This window comes from Squalius cephalus (assembly GCF_949319135.1).
Source record: "Squalius cephalus genome assembly, chromosome: 8".
Lineage (NCBI taxonomy): Eukaryota > Metazoa > Chordata > Actinopteri > Cypriniformes > Leuciscidae > Squalius > Squalius cephalus.
The window spans coordinates 16922353-16943851 of record NC_137129.1 but is presented as its reverse complement, the minus strand read 5'-3'; the positions used below and the strand labels follow the sequence as shown (position 1 = coordinate 16943851).

Below are 21499 nucleotides of genomic sequence, written 5' to 3'. Positions count from 1 at the left end.
ACAACAGTATCTGATAAACATTCTAATCTATCATCTGCCAAAACATCTTTAACCATCCTGTAGATTGGCCTACATTAATTTTCCGATAAACGGTAGTCAAACCATGTGCAGAAACCAGACTTTTTCCCATGTGCACGCTCTGGAATCTGTGGTATGATTAATTGAAAGGCTGGTCGACAGCATCTCTTGCGTTTTCAAACATTATGGAAAACCATCTGGAATTGAAATATTTTCACCCCTCTGGGTCGCGTGGCATGGCTTGACTCCGGTGGGCTACACCCCATTCTGGTAGTATTTAAAGAGGGGCTCTCTGCTCTCCACTTCACAACAGTCCTGCAGTCTAACCGTGATCACAGACACCAGAGAACCAAAACAAACCCGTGGAGTGTGCTTCTGTTGGGAACTCTTTGAGGAAATGGCTGGAACAGTATTCACCAGATCATGCATCGTTCTCTGCTTGCTTATACATATGGTGAGTGAACACATCAATAATATTTTCAAAGTAAAAGTAAAACCTGTATTGCTATAAGCTTTATGCAGAATTGACATGAATTAGCTGATTTGATTATGTAAGTTAATTATTTATTATTTTACTATCATTTCAAATTACATAATGAGACACATAGGAATTAAATAATCAGTGTACAAGTGTATGTTTGTGCTACTATCTGCAGAGTGAGGCGGTTAGTTGGGGATGTGTTTAACATCTTAACTATAGTTTTGGGTAATTTGGTCTAATAAGGTTTCATTTAATGGATTATTATAATGTTTCCCATGATAACATGTGAGGGGATTATGTAAGTCACTAACTGGTTTGTGTTCACATATGATGCTCAGAACAGTGATCTCAATGCAAACTGAACCATTTGAAGGAAAATATTCTGCATACTTTTAATGTATAATATTTATATATACAAGCTGTATTTGATAAATATGCCTAATGAATTATTATGAATTATTATTATTATTATTAATTTATTTTTATTATTTACTGTTTTATATTCAGTATAGAAGTCACTTTTTAAACCTATGATATTTTTTCTACACCTTTTATTATTTTAAACATGCTTCATATGATGAAGTTATACTAGTGTAATTCCAAAACATCACTTCCCAAGTGACAAAACTACATAATCTCTAATACATTTTATCCCCCCATGTGGCCATCAAGAGTATTGCATATGGACAGTCTGATCTATTAATTTTTTCCAGGCAGATAGACACATTGTAGAATAAACAACTGTCAAACAACATAGAGAAAACAAACCTTTTGCTCTGTGCATGCTCTGGAATCTATGGTATGATAAAAGTGTTATTACCACAGATTTATGAAAGAAAGCTTCTATGAGGGATTGCTAAATCTGATGCAAGTTGAAACCCTAACATTGTGTCATTGTTCTATGCAGGCGATGTGTCAGGAATGCTCTCAGCCCTGTGACTGCCCAGCTGAGAGCCCTTTATGTCCTGTAGGCACCAGTCTAGTGCTGGACGGCTGCAGCTGCTGTAAAGTCTGTGCCCGACAGGCAGGAGAGCCCTGCTCTTTCCTGGAGCCATGCGACCATCATAAAGACCTGTATTGTGACTATGGTGTGCTCAGTGACACTGAGACAGGCATCTGTATTGGTGAGTATATGGGTGCAATGTTGTGTTTTGGAATGTAATTTAGGGGTTACACATTTTGTTATATAAAGAGGAGAGAAGTGAAATGAAAATCAATGTTTCTGCATGTATTACACTACACTTTTTGTCCACAAGTGGGAGCCTCTCATTGTTATGAAGTTGTCTTATGTCTGTTGCATGTGTTGCAGCTCAAGAGGGTCAGACGTGCGACCTGGGGGGTGTGATTTACCGCAGTGGTGAGACGTTTCAGCCTAGCTGCAAACATCAATGTGTCTGCATGAATGGGGAGATTGGCTGCGTACCAACCTGTGCAAGCAACATACGGCTGCCCTCTCCAGACTGTCCCTACCCACGACGTGTCCAAATCCCCGGCAAATGCTGCGAGGAGTGGGTGTGCGACCAGATCCCACAAGAAGACACCTTCCAGTCAGCAATGGCTGGTAGGTCAATCGGCAAGTCAAATTTTCTTTCATTTTGCTTCACCATGTTGAAACAGCTGCTTCTTTATCAAATCTCCCAATCTCCCGAAAGCCCTGTCATTGGGTGTGGGGCAGATGGGGACCACCTACTGTATGAATAAAAAAATAATGAAATATGGTCCTGGCGGGCCCTGTGAATTTCCACATTTCGGGTCTTTTTCCATAGCAAACTTATTTTACTAGCCGCTCTGCATGACAATAATATGCTTTCCATTTTCATGTAAGTTATTGTCATTGGCACATGGATTTAACACCCACTTTCTCTTCTTTCAGCATATAGAGAAATAACTGATCAGGGTGTCCAGTCTGAGAGCGCAAGGGACAACTGCATCGTTCAGACCACTGAATGGAGTGAATGCTCTGCAACTTGTGGCATGGGTGTGTCCTCTCGTGTAACCAATGACAATGAGCAATGCCAGCTGGAGCGGCAGACCCGCATGTGCATGATCCGCCCCTGCCATGCAGAGCTGGAAAAGGACATAAAGGTAAGAAGGGTTGAGAGCACAAAGTAAAGCTGAAAGTATACTTCCCTTGTCCGTGTTCCACTCCGGACTGTGGACAGTCCGCATGAAATAATTTTCGTCCTCTATGTAGTGCGCATGCACTGAATGTGTCCATCCATGCACTTGATCAACAGAGTATACTTTGAAAGGCTTGTGTGATTAATTGTGAGTTAGATGGAGCGGAAGTATACAATGGGCTTTAAAGGGTTAGTTCACCCAAAAATTAAAATTCTGTCATTAATTACTCACCCTCATGTCGATCCAAACCCATAAGACCTTCGTTCATATTCGGAACACAAATGAAGATATTTTTGATGAAATTCTAGAGCTTTCTGACCCCCCCCATTGACTGCAACATAACCACCACTTTCAAGGCCCAGAAAGGTAGTAAAGACATCGTTAAAATAGTCCATGTGACTACAGTGGTTTAACCTTAATGTTATGAAGTGATGAGAATACTTTTTGTGCGCAAAAAACAAGCAAATTCTAGTCGCTTCATAACATTAAGGTTGAACCACTGTAGTCACATGGACTATTTTAAAGATATCTTTACTACCTTTCTGGGGTAAGAAAGCTCCGAATTTCATCAAAAATATTTTCATTTGTGTTCTGAAGATGAACGAAGGTCTTACAGGTTTGGAACGACATGAGGGTGAGTAATTAATTAAAGAATTTTCATTTTTTGGAGAACTAACCCTTTAAGGCTGAAACTATGAAGTCTTTGACATGATATGTAGGGGAAATGATATGCATATTAAGAATTCACTGCCATGACTTATTCACTTGTTCCCTTGTTTCATTTAGTTTAATCATGGCCATGTCACAACTAATATATTGTGAAAACAAATTAATACAAGTTGCCACAATTTACTTAAAATGAGGAAAGTAATTTATGCAATGTAGGGAAAAAGTCTTAATTCGTGGCCATGATTTCGACATCACAACACGTCATGTGAGGGGCTCCATACTAAAAATACTTAACGCAAGTATTTTATATGTGATTGCATTCTGAAGTGTGTCGCAAATCATAATGGTGCATTGTGCCACTAGTGTAAAATGTGTTGTTGTGCAGATCAGGTCAGCTTCTGTCTTGGTTCCTGAAGAAAATCTGAGAAATTTTGTTAATCAAAATAAACTAATGAGTTAAGCAGGTTAGTTAAACTGTCAACATGTTTATAGCTATTTAATGGCACAACATTTTAAGAGTAAAGACGAAAGTTTTTGTTGTACAGCCCGTCTGTATGCGCGAGTGATTTGAGCAGGGGAAAATGTAGTAGGCCTATACCCAGGCCTTTACTCTATCGCCTCCTTGAATAGGTATAAAGTTTGTTACGTTTAGAGTAATACAAAAACGCATGCCTAATGAGACCCAGTGCAGCCGAAAGTTTGTTTATGGTCTTCACTTTTTTCAGTAAACCTATCAAAAACCATCTTAAATATTAATAGCCCACCTCTTCCCCATTACAGAGAGGGAAGAAGTGTGTGCGGACCCCAAAGAGCCAGCGCGGGATGCGCTTCGAGTTGTCTGGATGCCAGAGTATCAGGCTGTATAAGCCAAAGTTTTGCGGGGTGTGTACAGACGGCCGCTGCTGCACACCTCATGCCACCGTCACAGCCGAGGTGGAGTTCCGCTGTCCTGAGGGCGACACTTTCAGGAAGAGGATGATGTTTATTAAGACCTGCTCCTGTCATCACGATTGCCCCCGTGAGAACGATATCTTCCTTGCCTCAAACTCACGGAGAATGATTGGGGACTATGATAATGACATGTGAGGAGCTGTCCAGTGTAACACACACACACACACACACACACACACACACACACACACACACACACACACACACACACACACACACACTGATAATCAAGCACATGTGCACATGAGGCAGCTCCGTGTTTTACTGAACCCTGAAATACTCACGCCCTGTGAGCATAGAATGTTTGACATGAAGTGGGCATTTTTATTGGCCCCGCAAATCTTCTCTTCTCTTGTTTGTAATTTTTGATGCTCTGAAGTCATCTGGCTGTTTGACTGGTCATGCTACAGCAGACCTGAAGCACTGAGAACTTTGTGTTAATAGGATAGTTCACTCAAAAATGATAATTCTGTCATCATGTACTCACCCTCATGTTGTTTCAAGCCTATGAGCTGTTTTCTTTTTCTTTTTGGGAACACTATAGGGGAGTTTTTGAAGAATCTTGATGCAGCTCTTTTCCATGATAAAAATTCATCGTGATTACATCTGTAAAACTCAGAAAAGAACCACAAAGACACCAAGGAAATCAAAAGAAATATAGGACATACAATTTTTACATTATATTCGAAATATTCTTAAGTCATAATGTAGTTCTGCATAATGAATAGACAAATTTAAATCAGAAACAATTTAATCACTATAAACTGTTATTGTGTAGAGAAGGGGTGAATGAAGATTCTTTAAAAAGTCTCCAAATGACATAATTTGGGTTTGGAATACTGTGAGGTTAAATAATAACTTTTTTTTTTTTTTTAATGATTTGTATTATTATAATAATTTTGATTATAGATAATGATTATTTTTGGGTAAACAATTCCTTTAAGACATTGTGTACTAATGGAGTAGTTAATTTCAAGAACGTTTTCCTCAATACAGGAATAGATTGAAATGACAATAATGTAATCATACAATTGTATTTTTTCTTTCATTTGTAAAATGTCATTGGGTCATCATTATTTACGATTATTTTTACCTTACAACAAGGAATAATATTTAACAACTGATGTAATAACTTTTAATATTTGTATCTAATTGAACACAATCTGTCAAGTATGAAAATCTAAAATGAGTCCCAAAGTATTTTGGGAAGAAAACATTCCAACAAAAGAGGCTCAGATAATGAGATACTGCCTGTGTTGTTTACTGTTTATTTAATAGAAAATGAATGGAAAAGAATTGAACAATGACGAATACACCTTGTGTAAATAATGTTAGACCGTGTACAGATTGTACTAATTTATGTAACTGTCGTTTAACTCTTAAATGTAGTTTTGTACGTGTACTGTATTACTCTGTGTTCATTGTAATCACCTGGCAATGATACCAGCGAGTTATTTTCTGATGCACTTTTATTTTCCAATAAAGAAATTATATTTTTATATATACTCTGTGGATTATTGAAGTCACTTAATCCTATACCAACAAAAGGCAACTGCACATTTAAAGGGCCCCTATTATGGATTCATGTAGCATGTAACATAGCTCTAAGTGAATGAAAACATCCTACAAAGTTTTAAATCTGAAAGTGCACTGTATATAAAGTTATTGTCTTTCAAAAGTAAGAGTCGTCTCTGAGTCAATGAAATGAATTGACCCTTCACTAAGCCCCGCCCTCCTTAGTTACTGTTGCTACGCCTGACAAGCTTTTGCGCCTGGCACGTCTATTACAGTATATGCACCAGTGTCAGACATTCCCAAGGAGATAATTAGTCATTTTTGGCGAACAGGTGAAATATCTGACAGAGCAAGACAAAAGGGACTGCAGTATGCATTCGAGGGATATGTCCACGACATAATATGCAACCGATTAGAGAATCATTTAATCAAAATTGAAGCTAAAGCCTATAGGTCCCAGCGCAAGGATGCAGCAGCCGCCTCATACGCTGACCATTCAAATGGGAAACACACAAATTGAGGAACAGCTATGTTTATGTTTATGTTTCCCTTGCTAGAAAGCTTGCCAGACTTCCCGCTCCTAGTTACGGTTGCTAATCCACGATTGGCCTGTGGCGGTTTTTCGACCGTGGCTTAGCGAACGGTCAATTGTTTTTCAAACGAGTCATAAGCCGTTTCGTTGTGACGTCAAGAGGAAACATTAGCATATTGCCCGCCCACTTGTTGCGCGCGCAGACACCAGGGAAAACTTGAACCTCAAACCTGCAGCTGATTCCTGTGGATACTGGATAGCATCATGTCGAGAAAGAAGCTGTGCTCTACAATGTGAAGGTAAAGACAGTTTTTGTTTTTTTTCACTGCCCAAGGGCGAGCATGTGAAGAATCAGTGGTTAAAATTCATCTTTACAATATCACAGCAGTATAATCCTAAACTTTTGCTAAATGCTCCCTTTATTTTACTTGCAAACTGCTTGCTCTTGTAAGATTGTGTGTAAAATAGTTTTGAGTTTTATATTGTGTAGGTCTCCTGCCTGCTAACTACTGGCCAACTCATGTTATCACTGTCTTACTGAAATACTTCTGCTGATCAGTTTGTGGGCCACTATTACCTATAACTGTGTCTATTAATGCAGATTGTCTGTCATTCTCACTACTTTGAGGAACTGATGCACTGTTATTGATACAGTTTCCACGTGTTCACCACAATATATTACAAAAATACTCGGTAAATAAATTAGTACAAGTAAAATAATCGGTTTGTTGATGGACATGCACTTGTTAATGCTGATGGTGACTAATTACAGTTGCAACATCTCATAATGTACCTCACACTGAGTAGTGTATCACTGAGAAACGTCCTGTTCGAGTCATCCTTGACGTTGCGATGGAGGTTCGGGTTAAATAAATAGTTCTTCCAGTGTTTCATCATCGGACTCGCGCTCGCATCGATATTGGCCATATTTACATGACTGCAAATGACCCAAGTCCAGTTTTTCCTCCTATGTGGCACAGATCACATATGACCCACGAATGTGTAAGCAGGAAAAAAAGCACATGTATTCCGATTCTCAGATTGTGGAAATAAATCTAAATCTGAATCAGATATGTGCATTTGTGTCTGCCATGTAAGCGGTCAGATCAGATTTGACCCTGTCAATGCGAGTCATACATCATTGAAAAAGCAATAGTTGCGAATGACACCATCTGCGATCACATGACTCTTTTCAATGCCCAGGCTGCAACAAGGGCTCTCTCCTCTTTTCTTATCTGCTTTAAGAGACCAATGTTTTGCTGACCTTTAAAGATGGTGTGGAAAGCAAAACTTTTATTATTTCCGGGTCAGTACGTCTACCTTGGGTTGTTTCGTCAAGTGTATAGTCAATGCAGATATCGGATATAGTTAACAAATCAGATTTGGTTTTCAAGACCTGCAGTGTAAATGCGGCCTATGAGTCTAACTCTTTCCTCATGTTCTTTGTTGTTATAAATGAACCTTAACCTAATGTTAAAATAATGATAAAGTTACATGAATTGTTGGAAATAATATAGGCTACTATAAATATTCCTACAATTGATTTTAATATTTTTTCTGATGTTTTTCACTAAAATAAATCAGCAAGTTAACATTAGATGAATAAGAATTAGCAGGAATTCTAAGCATTTCAATCAGACAACTGTTGGAATTGTTTTAGCAAGTGTGTGCAGGAAAAGAGAGAGTTTTATATTTCTGGCAGAGGCTCAGGATGCTGCAGTTCATTGTGTTATTGAGAGTGGCTCAAAGGCAGGCGGTTCATTCAGCTAATCTATAGATTGACTGTCTTTCTGCTGCTGAGACAGTGGCTACCACACACATTTGTTGCTATTTGTCCGTCCTTTAAGAAAATAATAATGAAAAAAAATAAAATAAAATGGAGGTTATGAGACACTTACAATGTAAGTAAATGGGGCCAGTTTGGCCAAAACATAACAACAGTCACTATAGTTGTGCTCCAAATGACGTACTGTACACTATGCACTACAATGCATTATGTAGTCAACCATCTAGTGTATGAGGAGTGAAATGTTCATCATTCCACATTTCTTTCCCCCAGTTAATTAAATGGGTAACACTTTACAATAAGGTTCCTTTATTAAACATTAGTTAATGTATTAACTAACATGAACTAACAATGAGCAATACATTTATTACTGTTTTTGTTAATCTTTGTTAATGTTAGTTAATAAAAATAAAGCTGTTCATTGTTTGTTCATGTTAGTTCACAGTGCATTAACTAATGTTAACAAAATTGTAATAAAGTATTAGTAAATGTTGAAATTAACATGAACAAAGTTGAACAAATTCTGTAAGTGCAGTTCATTATTAGTTAATGTTAACTAATGTAGTTAACTAATGAACCTTATTGTAAAGTGTTACCATTAAATGCATCATCCTGGGAATTTGAAGTCTGCACTTTTTCTTTTTTTGGAATTTTCAGTGTGAACACATCTAGGCCTATTTATATTACAAAATTGCATCTATAGTGCATCAATGACTCTGTTTCATAAGTATATACTTCTGTTAAACTGCCTCATGATTAGGCTACTTCTACAATGTTGTTTCAAACTTTTGAAGCTTGACAATTTTGGTTGTGCAGATTTTCAGTGGATGGACAAAATGATTAGAATATTAAAAAATAGCCTAAGCTATATAGCATATCTTCATTTGTGAACAGAAGTCTTTGGAACAACAGGAGAGTGAATAAATTTGGACAGAATTGTTACCTTTAACATCCCTTTGACTGGTATGATAAATGTCACAATGCAAAAATTCATGAATTCTGAATGAATGAATAAAGGCTTCACTTTCATTATACTTTCATTCTTTCTTTTGCTATCCTTGGAAATTTCACATAGGCATAGGCTAGCCTACTCCCTAGAGTATCCAAAGGTTAAATGTCTTGATCAAGGGCTCAGTAGCCTACTTAGTTCATAGATTAACCCTGCAACCATTTTCCCAGTCAGATGTTTAACCACTACATAACCCACACCGCAGAAAAGGAATCGTGATTTGAACATTAAGGGGGCATCACCAGAGAAGAGCTGTGACGCTCGCCTACGAAAGAGCACAGCGTCGACAACAATATTATAGGCTACTGGAAAACCACCGCACAGGGAGAAAGGACAGCGCCTTTTCTTTGCCGCAGGTAAACACTTCTGGGTTAGCCATTTAAGCCGGCTGGTCAGAATAATGAAGATAACTATCACTGACTAGTATCGCTATTTCGAGGACAGCAGGTGCGACTGGCTATTTCTGAGGTGTAAAGTGTGTGAGGCTGATTGACAGATAATGTTGCTATAGTTACAGCAGTGACCGTTAGAGCGGTTCGCGCTGTCAGCTGGATCAGCGCGTGCATTAAACGGATCTAAATAAAACACTTTCAGCTGGATTTATTACGGAAACAGAGATGAGCATTCTGCTCATTGTTAGCACGGTTACTGTTACTGCATTATGCTGCCTTGAGATCTGTCATTTCGAAGTCGTGCTAAATTGCTGTTGTCATTTTGTTTTATTTCGTAATTTCCGACCATGCACTTTCGGTTAGTTGCAGTCGTATATTTGCAGTCGTATATATCAAAAAACATATATTTGAGGCATGTGGCTCCATTTCTATCCGTGTCAGTATTTGTAAGTTATGTAATAGGCATTAGTATGGTGTTATTTATCGTACTGCAGAGAAATGACCAATATCTCGACCCTCTCCCCAAAATGTCGTGTGGATTTAAACGTGCTCAATGGAGAAGAAGAAGAAGAAGAAGAAAAAAGTTATTGTTCATTATTGATTTTGTTTGACAGCTGCTTTTGGCATTTTGTACATGGATCTTCTGTTTATGACGAAAATCATTGGTTGAGGCAACCAAGAATGTTATTAGGCTACATGACATTAAAAGGTCACAGGACTTCCTGATTTTGTTTCCATAATGGTGTGAATTATGATGCTATGCATAAGATGTGGCTGGCAAAAGGTATTTGAAACGAAACCCCAAATCGCAATGGAAGTGGCACTAACTGGCTCACCAAGCCCTGAAAATTGGGTTAAATTCAAAGCTAAATACAAGCTTTTACAGAACACACATGGATTGTAGGCCTATCCATACAACACCTTTTAAAATGCACATAACCCTTTTGAAACATACCCTAATGTTGCATCACAAAATGTAGGGAAAATAAGGAGAACTGGAGAAGGTTGGACAAAATGTATCATTAATGACCAGACAGTTTTTGCTTTGCGTTACAGTGTAGTAAACAGCTCAGTTCCAATCAAAAATAAACTTACACAGAGAAACACATGACAAATGTACAAAATGCTTGCTATGCTTGTTCACAATGTTCAAAATGTTTAATCAAAATGTGCAACAATTACATTTAGGGCTACAATAGCTTATCATCAGTACCACTTTTTACCTCATGTAGGCTATGTAGCCTACCCTTAAGTAATACTATGAAGTTTTATGGGCAAGGCACAAAGATGCCCCTTTAAGGGTACTGCCCCAGTGACAAGCTGTTATACTGCTAAAGGTAGAAGGTTTAGTATGGCCATTTTTTTCTGAGAGTGCAGGTTATATGAACATGTTATGTAATGTATTGAAGTGCAGGTGCATTGGGGTCTGGGCATACACTAACCAGGAGGTTTATTATTTTCAAAGTGGAAATTGTATTGGGGTAAAACTGTTATTAAAGAGAGATGCTCAGGTGGGCATTGTTTCATAAATTGCAGAGCTGGAGGTGGTGGTAAGTCTGGTGGGTGATCTTTTAATGGGATTTTGGTGCTACAACAGATTTGAGAATAAGCTTGAAATAAACAATGTGCATGCTTTATAGTGTTTTTAATGTCTGAATGTTATCTTCATGCTGATTTAATGATGTGCACACTCACAGCATTGTTATTTATTTGTTATTTAGTCCAATAATAGCTGATTTTGCCAAGTAAGACATGTTCCTCAACATATTTTGCTGATCCTGGAACAACATTTCAGTACAAAATTTTTATCCTAACCCTATCCTTACCCCTAAACTTAACATATAACCAAACTTATCCCTTAAGTCAGAGGGAAATGATAGGTGAATAACACTGATGTAGAAGCACCTAACCCTATTTGTAAGTCTAAACTTGATATAAACTGTAAACTTGTCCCTCAAATGTGATTGGTTGTTTGGAATGTTGTTCCAGGATCAACAAAGATGTTGATCCAGGAACATGTTGTACTTCATGAAATCACATTCACCTTCGTCTGCATATCTGAAGATGTTATAGAATGTAATGGGATGTGAAGTGGTTTGTCTAGAGAAAAAAACAACTGAGATGAATATTAAGTTCTTAAGGCTGAATGCTGATTGTCATATTCACTATTTTTCAAGGTTTGACATTGTAATCATATAGTTAGTTATGTCCTTTCATGTCTGATATTATACACAGTCTTTCATTTTTAGCAGTGGCGGCTGGTGCTAAAAAGGGAGGTGGGAGTCGGACTGAATGTAATTGTTAAATAACCATTTAACTTGTGATATAATAATGTATCACTACTCCTTAGCTAAAAAATGGAAGTTGAAAATTCAACTGTTAAAGCATGAAATAAGGTACCACGAATCAGTGAATTTGAGTTTAATGTGGGTATATTTTCAGTAATAAAATAATCATTAAAGAATTTGTAATCCTTTTTTTTTTAAAATCAGCCATTTATATTGATGTGATTCAAAGATGAAGGCCATAATACTAATGTTGTCCACAAGAGGGAGCCACAGGATAACAAATCATTTTTAAGATCTCAGTTTAAAGACGGAAAATTGCTCAATAAATTGACTAGTAAAAAAAGGACTAAAAAAGGACTTTGTGTCAGGTCACAAATCACAGGATCCAAAATGCGAATAATGGTAAGGTTTATTTAGAAACAGCAAGATAAACAAGACAGGAAGGCTGGTGAAGGCGGGCGGTAGGTCCTTGGCAGCGCAGGGTGACTGCAGTGGGCTGAACACAGTCCTGGAGAACGAGGATGACTGAAGCGATCAGAGAAACCCTCACCAGGCAGAACCCAACAAACGCTGACAGAGAGACGCAGGATAAATCCATGAGACAGAAGTACCAGGCGGAAAACTACACAGACACAAGACCAGACAGAGAACCAGCAAACAATGATCTGACACTGAACATGACAAACACAGCACTACATATAGGACTCATAAACGCGGCACACCTGCGACTGATCTGATTGCTCGTCAGCACAGCTGACGCTGATAGGCAATCAGATCAGAGCAGTACACACAGAATGAACAAGCAAACCTGCGAACCGTGACATTACCCCACCCCCTAGGAGCGTCACCTGACGCTCCCAGAGGGCCCTACCTGGCGATTGTAAGCATCGATAAGGGAATGATCCAATATGTCCCGAGCAGGAACCCAACTCCTCTCCTCCGGACCGTAACCCTCCCAGTCCACCAAGTACTGGAATCCACGTCCCGACATCAGTCCAGAATACGATTAACCGAATAAGCTGGTTCCCCATCTATGATTCTCCGGTACGCCGGAGGGAATTTGAGGCGGACCGTCACCGGACTAAGGATCTTGGTGATGGTAAACGGGCCAATGAATTTAGGAGCAAGTTTTTGCTCCTAACGGAATGGAGAGGAATATCACACTTTTTGACCAGCGATGTAGACGGGAGGCCTCGATCGGTGGCAATCGGCCTGGACCTTGGTGCGCAAACCCACCTGGAGAAGAGTCTCCCTGGCCGTTCTCCAGATGTGTCTGCACCTCTGGACGAATTTGTGAGCGGAGGGAACCGCAACTTCGGATTCCAGACTAGGAAAAATTGGTGGCTGGTACCCTAAGCTACACTCAAATGGAGACAGGCCCGTGGACGACACTGGTAATGAGTTATGCGCGTACTCAACCCATGAGATATGCTGACTCCAAGAGGACGGATTCTGTGACGCTAAACATCGCAACCCTCGTTCTAATTCTTGGTTGGCCCTCTCTGTCTGACCGTTGCTCTGGGGATGAAACCCAGAGGAAAGACTGACATTCGCCCCCAGCAACCGACAAAACTCTCTCCAAAATTTGGATATGAACTGGGGACCCCTGTCAGAGACTACGTCTGTCGGGAGGCCATGAAAATGAAAAACGTGGTCTATGACAGCAACCGCTGTCTCTCTGGCTGAAGGTAATTTGGGCAGAGGGATGAAATGAGTAGCCTTCAAGAACCTGTCCACCACGGTTAAAACCACCGTGTTACCCTGTGAGGCAGGGAGGCCTGTGACGACCAGGGTCTCAAAGGAACTGACAACGGTTGAAGGAGCCCAGCAGGAGGACGAGTGGAAGTCTTACAACTGGCACAGACCGAGCAGGCCGATACAAAACGACGAGTGTCACGAGCCATAGTTTGCCACCAGAACCGTTGTTTAATGAGAAAAATAGTACGATTGACTCCTGGATGACAAGCCACCTTGGAACAATGACCCCACCGGATAACGTTGGACCGCAATCTCTCTGGCACGAACAACCGACCTGGTGGGCATCCGGGCGGAGGCACTACCCCATGTAAGGCCGTGCGGACCTTTGACTCGATCTCCCAGGTCAGCATTGAAACCACACAACTCTGTGGAACGATGGACTCGGGAGAAACCGGGCATTCAGATTGGTCAAAAATGCAGGACAATGCGTCAGGTTTGATGTTCTTGGAACCTGGACGGTAGGAAATGGAAAAATCGAATCGACCAAAAAAAAGTGAGCCCTCCAACCAATGACACCACTCCTCCAAGGCTAACTTGACTGCCAACAATTCTCTATTACCAATGTCGTAGTTACGTTCGGCGGGTGACAAACGATGAGAAAAATAAGCACACGGATGAACCCTGCCGTCCACGGAGGAGCGCTGGGAGAGAACCGCACCTACCCCCACCTCTGACGTGTCAACCTCCACCACAAACTGACGAGAGGGATCAGGGGCGACAAGAATGGGGGCTGAAACAAAGCAGTCCTTGAGTTTGGAGAATGCAGTCTCAGCTGCACTAAACCACCTGAAAGTCGTCATGGTGGAGGTCAAGGCAGTCAGAGGCGCGGCTAGTTGGCTATAGTTGCGAATAAATCGCCGGTAAAAATTGGCAAAGCCCAGAAACCTCTGCAGGGCCTTGCGGGAATCTGGAGTTGGCCAATCCACCACTGCCTGAATCTTTTCGGGATCCATGCTCACCCCCTCAGACGACACAATGTATCCTAAAAAAGGGACAGACTGTGCATGAAAAACACATTTCTCCGCCTTGACAGAAAGCCCATTCTCCAACAGCCTCTGAAGCACTCGTCTGACGTGCTGAACGTGTTCCTGGAGAGACGAAGAAAAATCAATATGTCATCCAGGTAAACATATATGAACTGATCGACCATGTCTCTCAGCACGTCATTGACGAGTGCCTGGAAAACCACGGGGGAGTTGGAAAGACTGAAAGGCATAACCAAGTATTCAAAGTGCCCCCTGGGGGTGTTAAAAGCGGTTTTCCACTCATCCCACTTCCTGATGCAGACCAAATGATAGGCGTTAGGAAGATCCAACTTTGTGAATAAGGAAGCGCCCTGCAGTCTCTCGAAAGCTGAAGACATCAGCGGCAAAGGATAAGTATTCTTTACTGTGATGCTGTTCAGTCCTCAATAATCAATACAAGGACGCAGGGAACCGTCCTTCTTACCCACAAAGAAGAATCCCGCCCCTGCAGGAGAAGAGGAAGGGCGGATGAGTTTGGCTGCAAGAGAATCAGAAATATATTTCTCCATGGCCTCCCTCTCGGGAGCGGAAAGAGAGTATAATCTGCCCTTAGGCGGAGACGTACCTGGCAATAGATCTATCGCACAGTCATAGGGATGATGCGGAGGAAGAGAAGCAGCCCGAGATTTACTGAACACCTCCTTCAGGTCTAGGTACTCCCCGGGCACGTTAGACAGGTCTGCCTGTTCATCCTGCAACACAGAACAAGACACAGAAGAACAAGCAGACACCAAACAAGACACATGACAATTATCACTCCAAGACATGACAGAGTTCTGATGCCAGTTTATGTGAGGGTTATGGAGGGTGAGCCAAGGGTGTCCCAACACCACAGGAACAAAGGCAGAGTCAATGAGGAGAAAATGGATCTCCTCGACGTGGTTGCCAGATGTTATCAGACTTACCGGTCCGGTGGAATGAGTGACGGATGACAGGAGTTGATCACCAAGTGCGTTTACAGAGATGGGATGAGTGATAAGAATTATGGGGATTCCTAGATGATGCGCCAGGTCTCGGTCCATGAAGCTCCCCTCTGCTCCAGAGTCCACGAGAATGTTACACAGATGATGCGAGGCAGCCCACTGCAGTCTGACCGGGAGGAGCGTCGATTCTCGGGAGGATTCATCCAAGGAAATACCACCCGTCAGTAACCTCCTCCTTACTGACGGGCCTTGACTTTTACCGGGCACTTTGAGACAAAGTGTCCCCCGGCTCCACAGTACAGACATAGTCCCTGTGCTCTCCTCCGCTCCTTCTCCTCCCAGGAGTGGCGAGCTCTGCCCACCTGCATGGGTTCCGGATTGAATGATGGGCCGACCGTAACACAGGGAGTGGTGACAAGATGGACCTCTACGTCCGGAATCAAACCTCTCTGCATCAGAAGGTCTCGACGCTGCAGCCTTGCGTCCACTCGAATAGCTAGATCGATCAAGCCATCTAATGATGCAGGTAGGTCCAGAATGTAGATTTCACTCTGGATACGGTCGGCCAACCCATGCAGAAACATGTCCCACTGTGCCTCGCTGTTCCACTTACACTCCGTGGCCAGTGTCCGGAACTCTATGGAGTAGTCTGCCACCAACCTATGGTCCTGTCAGAGGTCTGCCAACACTCTGGCCGCTTCCTTGCCAGAGACCGCACGATCGAACACCTTCTTGAGCTCAGCACTGAAGGTCTGAAATGACTCCAAACACTGATGTCCCTGCTCCCATACAGCGGTTCCCCATAGCGCCGCTCGTCCGGATAGTAGCGTTATTACAAAGGCTACTTTGGACTCCTCGGTGGGAAATGATGAGTGCTGTAGAGCAAAAAACAGTGAACATTTCATCAGGAATGCACAACATAGTTGTGGCTCACCCGAATAGGCAGCAGGAGGAGGCAGGCGAGGTTCCGGGTTGTTGGTAGGACGGTCCATGGGTGGAACAGCGGGTGGTGGATTAGGCACAATGGGCGTGTGGGCAGACTCGGCTCTAAGATGTTGCAGCTGGGAGGTAAGTTCCGATACCTGCGGCACCAAGGCCTGAACCGCTCGACCGGTCGCCGTGATCTGGGCTGAACATTGTTCTGGAGAACGAGGATGACTGAAGCAATCAGAGAAACCCTCACCAGGCAGAACCCAACAAACGCTGGCAGAGAGACGCAGGATAAATCCATGAGACAGAAGTACCAGGCGGAAAACTGCACAGACACAAAACCAGACAAACCAGAAAACAACGATCTGACATTGAACATGACAAACACAGCACTACATATAGGACTCATAAACGAGGCACACACAGAATGAACAAGCAAACCCGTGAACCGTGACACTTTGAAATTGCAAATAGGGAAACCAATAAAAGACATGACTTACATCGCATCCAGCTCCATGATTCTTACTTTTTTTTTATTCATTTGAATGCCTTGTAAAAGTATTTTTTGTAAAAAATAAAACCGAATTTAGGCCTACTTTCATCTCGGAAGAGATATTGCGCCTAATTGAAAGTCGAGAATGGTCCAATCACATGAATCAACAATATCGATTTGCTAAAATCAAAGGAGGGAGGGTCAATCTGAAACAAGCCAATTATAGCTCAGCCTCAAGTCACAAGTTTCAAAAGTTTACTGACCTACATAGACACCCATTTGTCTGGCGCCATGCACATATAAAACGATTATTTGAAAAGTCGATGATTTTTAATAGGTGCTAACATGACTACCAGTCGAATAGTATGACTAAATAATGTTATTTCGTAATTATTTTGCAATAGGCCTATATATATATATATATATATATATATATATATATATATATATATATATATACTGTATATATATATTAAACTTATTTTTAACATTTTGAAGTAGGCCTAGCCTTCTTCTCTTGCTAGCACCCCCTATTGACCGGCTGCCAATGTTTAGCATAATTAACATAATTTTATGATAGTTTTCTGGTTCTTTGGTTCTAACACGCTTTTGGACAATTAAGCCATGCATAAACATATGGATTGCATCGGACCAAGAGGCATTTATTTTACAAAATAAAATTGTGAAAATGAAGTATGTAAGCAATAAGGTATGAAAGGCTGTGTTGTATCGTGAATAAGTCATAGCTGAAGGGCATTGTTAGGCACGACTTGAAGCGAATTTTCCCGCTGGAAAAAATAGTCCCATCCTGACCATGAACAGCAACAGAAGTTACATTATATCGCCATTAGATGGCAACAAAGACTGTCTTTATGAGTGAGTCCCCGGCATTAGTGACGGCCGCGGTGAAAAGTGCAGTACTTTTACTGGTAGCATGCCCTTATTTGAGCTGATGCTTGAGGGCGAGTTTTCGATGGGGAAATGGCTAGTCGCTGTAAAATGATGCAACCCATTTTTATGTCGATTGCCCTCCAGTATTTCTAGTGGTGACATTGCTAAAACAGTGTTAACACATCCCCTGTGAGGTTGGGTGATTTTAGAGAATGTGCGGTGCAAGCATAGTCTGCACACCTTCAATACAATTAAGTGCACTTCTTTTACACAATGTTTATTAGACATACTGTAAGCAATATTGCAAACTTTGTCACCTGTCAGAAAGTCAGTATTAACTCTCCCCTGTCTGTATGCATTCTGTGTAAATTACCAAAAAAAAACAAAAACAAAAAAAAAAAAAACATGAAAACACAATGCCCCATAGACTTACATTGTTTAAGTGTTCTGTCAACACATTTTATTTTTCACAGTAAGGATTACTGTACCTTTTTTTATTCTGATGAAAAGTAGCCTTTGGAACGAGTTGAGTTATTTATAAATCTACCTCTTGGTATGTCTTTCATATCATGCTCTTTTGGATCAAATCATGGTCTTCATTATCTTCTGGAAATAGAATTCAGGGGAACAAGATAGGCCGTAGAGATGAGCAGCTAGCATCATGATAATGAAACATGAGCTTAATGGGAGTTTGGTTTCATTCTTGGCAACATTAAATATTGAACCTTACTATGAGTGATAAGAGCAAGAAAAAGTATTTATAGAGAGCTAGCTCATATTTTCACTCTCTCTTCTCTCTTCTGTCTTCCATTTTTTTAATCTTCTGAGGTGGAGAGAATGGTCATTGTTAGAAATTTTATAATACACATACATTCTTTAAGTTATGACAAGTCCTAAACTATGTTTTGGTGTAGAAATTGTTAGTAAAATATATTTAAATCCTTATCCAATAAATTACGAATGACTTGAAAAGTCACGTGGCCTTTGAATGTCATTGTGGACAATGTGTCAACTGACCTTGTCAGCTGTCAAATGTCAACTGACCTTGACGTCAGTGATTCTTTGTACAAAAGTTAATATATTACCTTTAATAGAACCAAGAAAATTCAAAATTCATTATTCAAAAAATAACATGCTTGGTCTTCCAAATGTCTTTTGAATTTCAATAGTTTCATCTGCAGCCAGTAATTCAGTGCACAAACATCTTTATACTACTCTTTGCAAGCGAACCATTAAGTTGGTGTCCTGTTTTCTTTTACATTCAGTAATTTTGTTCATGGTTCTTTATTTTTTTTTAATGAAGGCATGTCAACTTCTACTAAGTGACAGATAAATTTGATTGGACTTGTACAAAAGTTAAACTAAAGTTTACTAAATACACTTTTATATCTGGCTGTATATGTATTGCTGATATGTTTTCTCTGCCTCTCTTTTTTATCTTTCGCATCCTGGATTGGATTCTCCTTCATTGGCTGATGATTTTGCTGGAAATGACTCGGTGTGATTTGTGGTGAGTTTGTCATATTACTTCTTTTATTTATATTGAGATTTGCAAAACTCAGCAGAACAAAGACTGGTGATTCATTGTTTCAGGTCACATCATGGTTCCCTCAATAAACTCCACATTTGCTCACAAAGTAAAGAAATTGCTTTTAAAACAAGGATTCAGAAAGTACCAATATCAATCTTTTGTCTGAGACAGACAGATGACACTGTACTGAGAATTAGATCAGATATCTGAGATCTGTAAATCTCTTATCTGTGCTGGCAGAGATGAGGCCTGAAACACAAAACCTCAGGCTGAAAAGGTTATCACATCACTATAAAAGCTTTTTACACTCTTCAGACACTGACAGATGATGGTAACCGGGAACAACTGATAGATAAAAAGAGTGCAATGAGATATTTTACAAGACACTCCTCAAGAAAAAGGGTTTGCACTTTCAGAAATTCTAATTAAATTCATTATTATTATTTTTAATTAAAATAAGGCATTAAAAATTAAATTGCATTCCTTTTTTGAATTTATGTTTTGCCTAACTTTATTGTGACACCTCACAGTAGGACTGAGGGTTTTATGATTGAGTCATCTATGTGTTTCATGGCTAAAAAGAACTGCATACAAGACATTCAATGTGTCAACCTTCAACTACCTTTGCAATGATCTTTTGGCATTTACTGTATACATATTTTCTTCAGAGCATTTAGTGAATCAGTGTATCAAGTACACACTAATCTTTATTTTGAATGTGAATGTGTACTGCAGGTCATTAGGAAGCTATGCGGTATATGAATGTTTGGGTCAATCCCAGTCATTTTGTTTTATATGGTCATTTTATATTGACGGTGTATAATATATGCAGAATTTCTGTCTTTGAAAAACTGGAAATATTGCAAATATAGGGTGAAAATAGTTTTAATCCATAGCAACGAGGAAAAGCACATTTCTTTATTCATTTTTCTCTACATTTTCTAAGGGATGCATCTTTTTTTATTATGCAGGATAAAGATATTTTATTTGCTTCATCTTGTGAAATAGAGATTCAAAAAATGTCATTAAAGTAATAGCTCCCATGTAGTTTTACATAATGTCAGCAGATGGCAGCAGAGAGTCTGATGGGGAAATGGAGGAACAGGTGGTCACTGGCTTGAGCTCTGGATTAACCACATGCAAACAGAAAGAAAAAAACATCATCCCAGGAAGAAACAGTGAAACTCAAAAACACCCAGAGGAAGAGACTATTTACTGTGGATGTTTTCATCACATCAGCCTTTTTTGTGTGTGTGTGTGGTACGCACTTTTGAACAACATTTCCAACAAAAAACAAAAAAAAACACGATTTTATATTTATATAATTCATCATTAACAATATATGATGTGATAACATTTATTATACAGTTATTTGATAAATAAAATATATTTTTAATTAAAAAATTAAAATTAAAAAATATTTATATATTTAATATTTATTTTATTTTAGATTTTAATTTTGTATGATGCCCAACTGTTAAACTTTATATTTTGTATTTATATTTTTATATTTATATGTTATATTTATATTTATCTTACCTCTGAGCAATGAAATCCTCGAGTCTAGAACAACAACTGAGCTGACAACAGAAATGACAACAGATACAAGTCAACATGCATTGTGTCACAGTTTTAAAGTCCCCCTGTGGTGAAAATCAAGTTTTTAATGTTGTTTATATGTCTATGTGGTGTCTTTAATATGCTTTAAGACAAACCATGTGCAAATTCATAAGTCAACACCATTGCTGAGTATTTTTTCTTTAAAACTGCAGTGAACCAAATACAGTCTCAAAAACGCGGTTTGAAATCGCTGGTGTTTCTGACGCCACAAACTACTTTGTAACCAATCACGTCAATGAGTGATTGTCAACTAGTGGATCTCTGAGCTGGCGTGAGTGAGTGGAGGCGGGGCTATTTTGCATATTCATAGAACTGCGTATACTAAATGAAGCAAGGGTGTAGAGTAACATTCAAGCTATTTTAAGGCATGAAGAAAAAAAAATTCAAGGAAAAACCCCTTAAATATGTCATTTTGGTGATCAAAGATGAGTTTTAAGGGATACAACTATTGACTGCAGGGGGACTTTAAGAGAAAATAATGCTTATAATATTATTAATAAATATACATCCACATTTATTATTGTTATTTTTTATATGAACAGTTATGATGAACATTGCACAATTTA

General features: G+C 39.7%; 2 protein-coding genes across 3 annotated transcripts in view; both read left to right on the top strand.

The window, feature by feature from the left end:
* The first annotated feature begins 313 nt into the window (after positions 1 to 313).
* Positions 314 to 5741, top strand: ccn2b (cellular communication network factor 2b). Of its 2 annotated transcripts, none has more exons than XM_079878696.1 (5): positions 314 to 472; positions 1407 to 1623; positions 1809 to 2060; positions 2373 to 2584; positions 4070 to 5741. In XM_079878696.1, exons 1-5 carry the CDS (start codon positions 416 to 418, stop codon positions 4373 to 4375), a joined length of 1044 nt encoding a protein of 347 aa, XP_079734822.1. In that variant the 5' UTR covers positions 314 to 415; the 3' UTR covers positions 4376 to 5741. The 2 variants fall into 2 exon arrangements, with proteins under 2 accessions (XP_079734822.1, XP_079734821.1); XM_079878695.1 differs by having other exon boundaries at positions 1809 to 2072.
* Positions 5742 to 19277: 13536 nt separating this feature from the next.
* Positions 19278 to 21499, top strand: part of epb41a (erythrocyte membrane protein band 4.1a) — an 86152-nt gene continuing 83930 nt past the window's right edge. The window contains exon 1 of the mRNA XM_079878685.1: positions 19278 to 19292. The gene's annotated coding sequence lies outside the window, so the exon portion shown is untranslated. The remainder of the gene's footprint in view (positions 19293 to 21499) is intronic.

Excerpts from the sequence above, each read along its gene's own strand:
- ccn2b (XM_079878695.1), top strand. The coding sequence starts at position 416 with ATGGCTGGAACAGTATTCACCAGATCATGCATCGTTCTCTGCTTGCTT. Across the intron at positions 473-1,406 it reads TCTGCTTGCTTATACATATG|GCGATGTGTCAGGAATGCTC; the intron begins GTGAGTGAACAC and ends TGTTCTATGCAG. Across the intron at positions 2,585-4,069 it reads AGCTGGAAAAGGACATAAAG|AGAGGGAAGAAGTGTGTGCG; the intron begins GTAAGAAGGGTT and ends TCCCCATTACAG.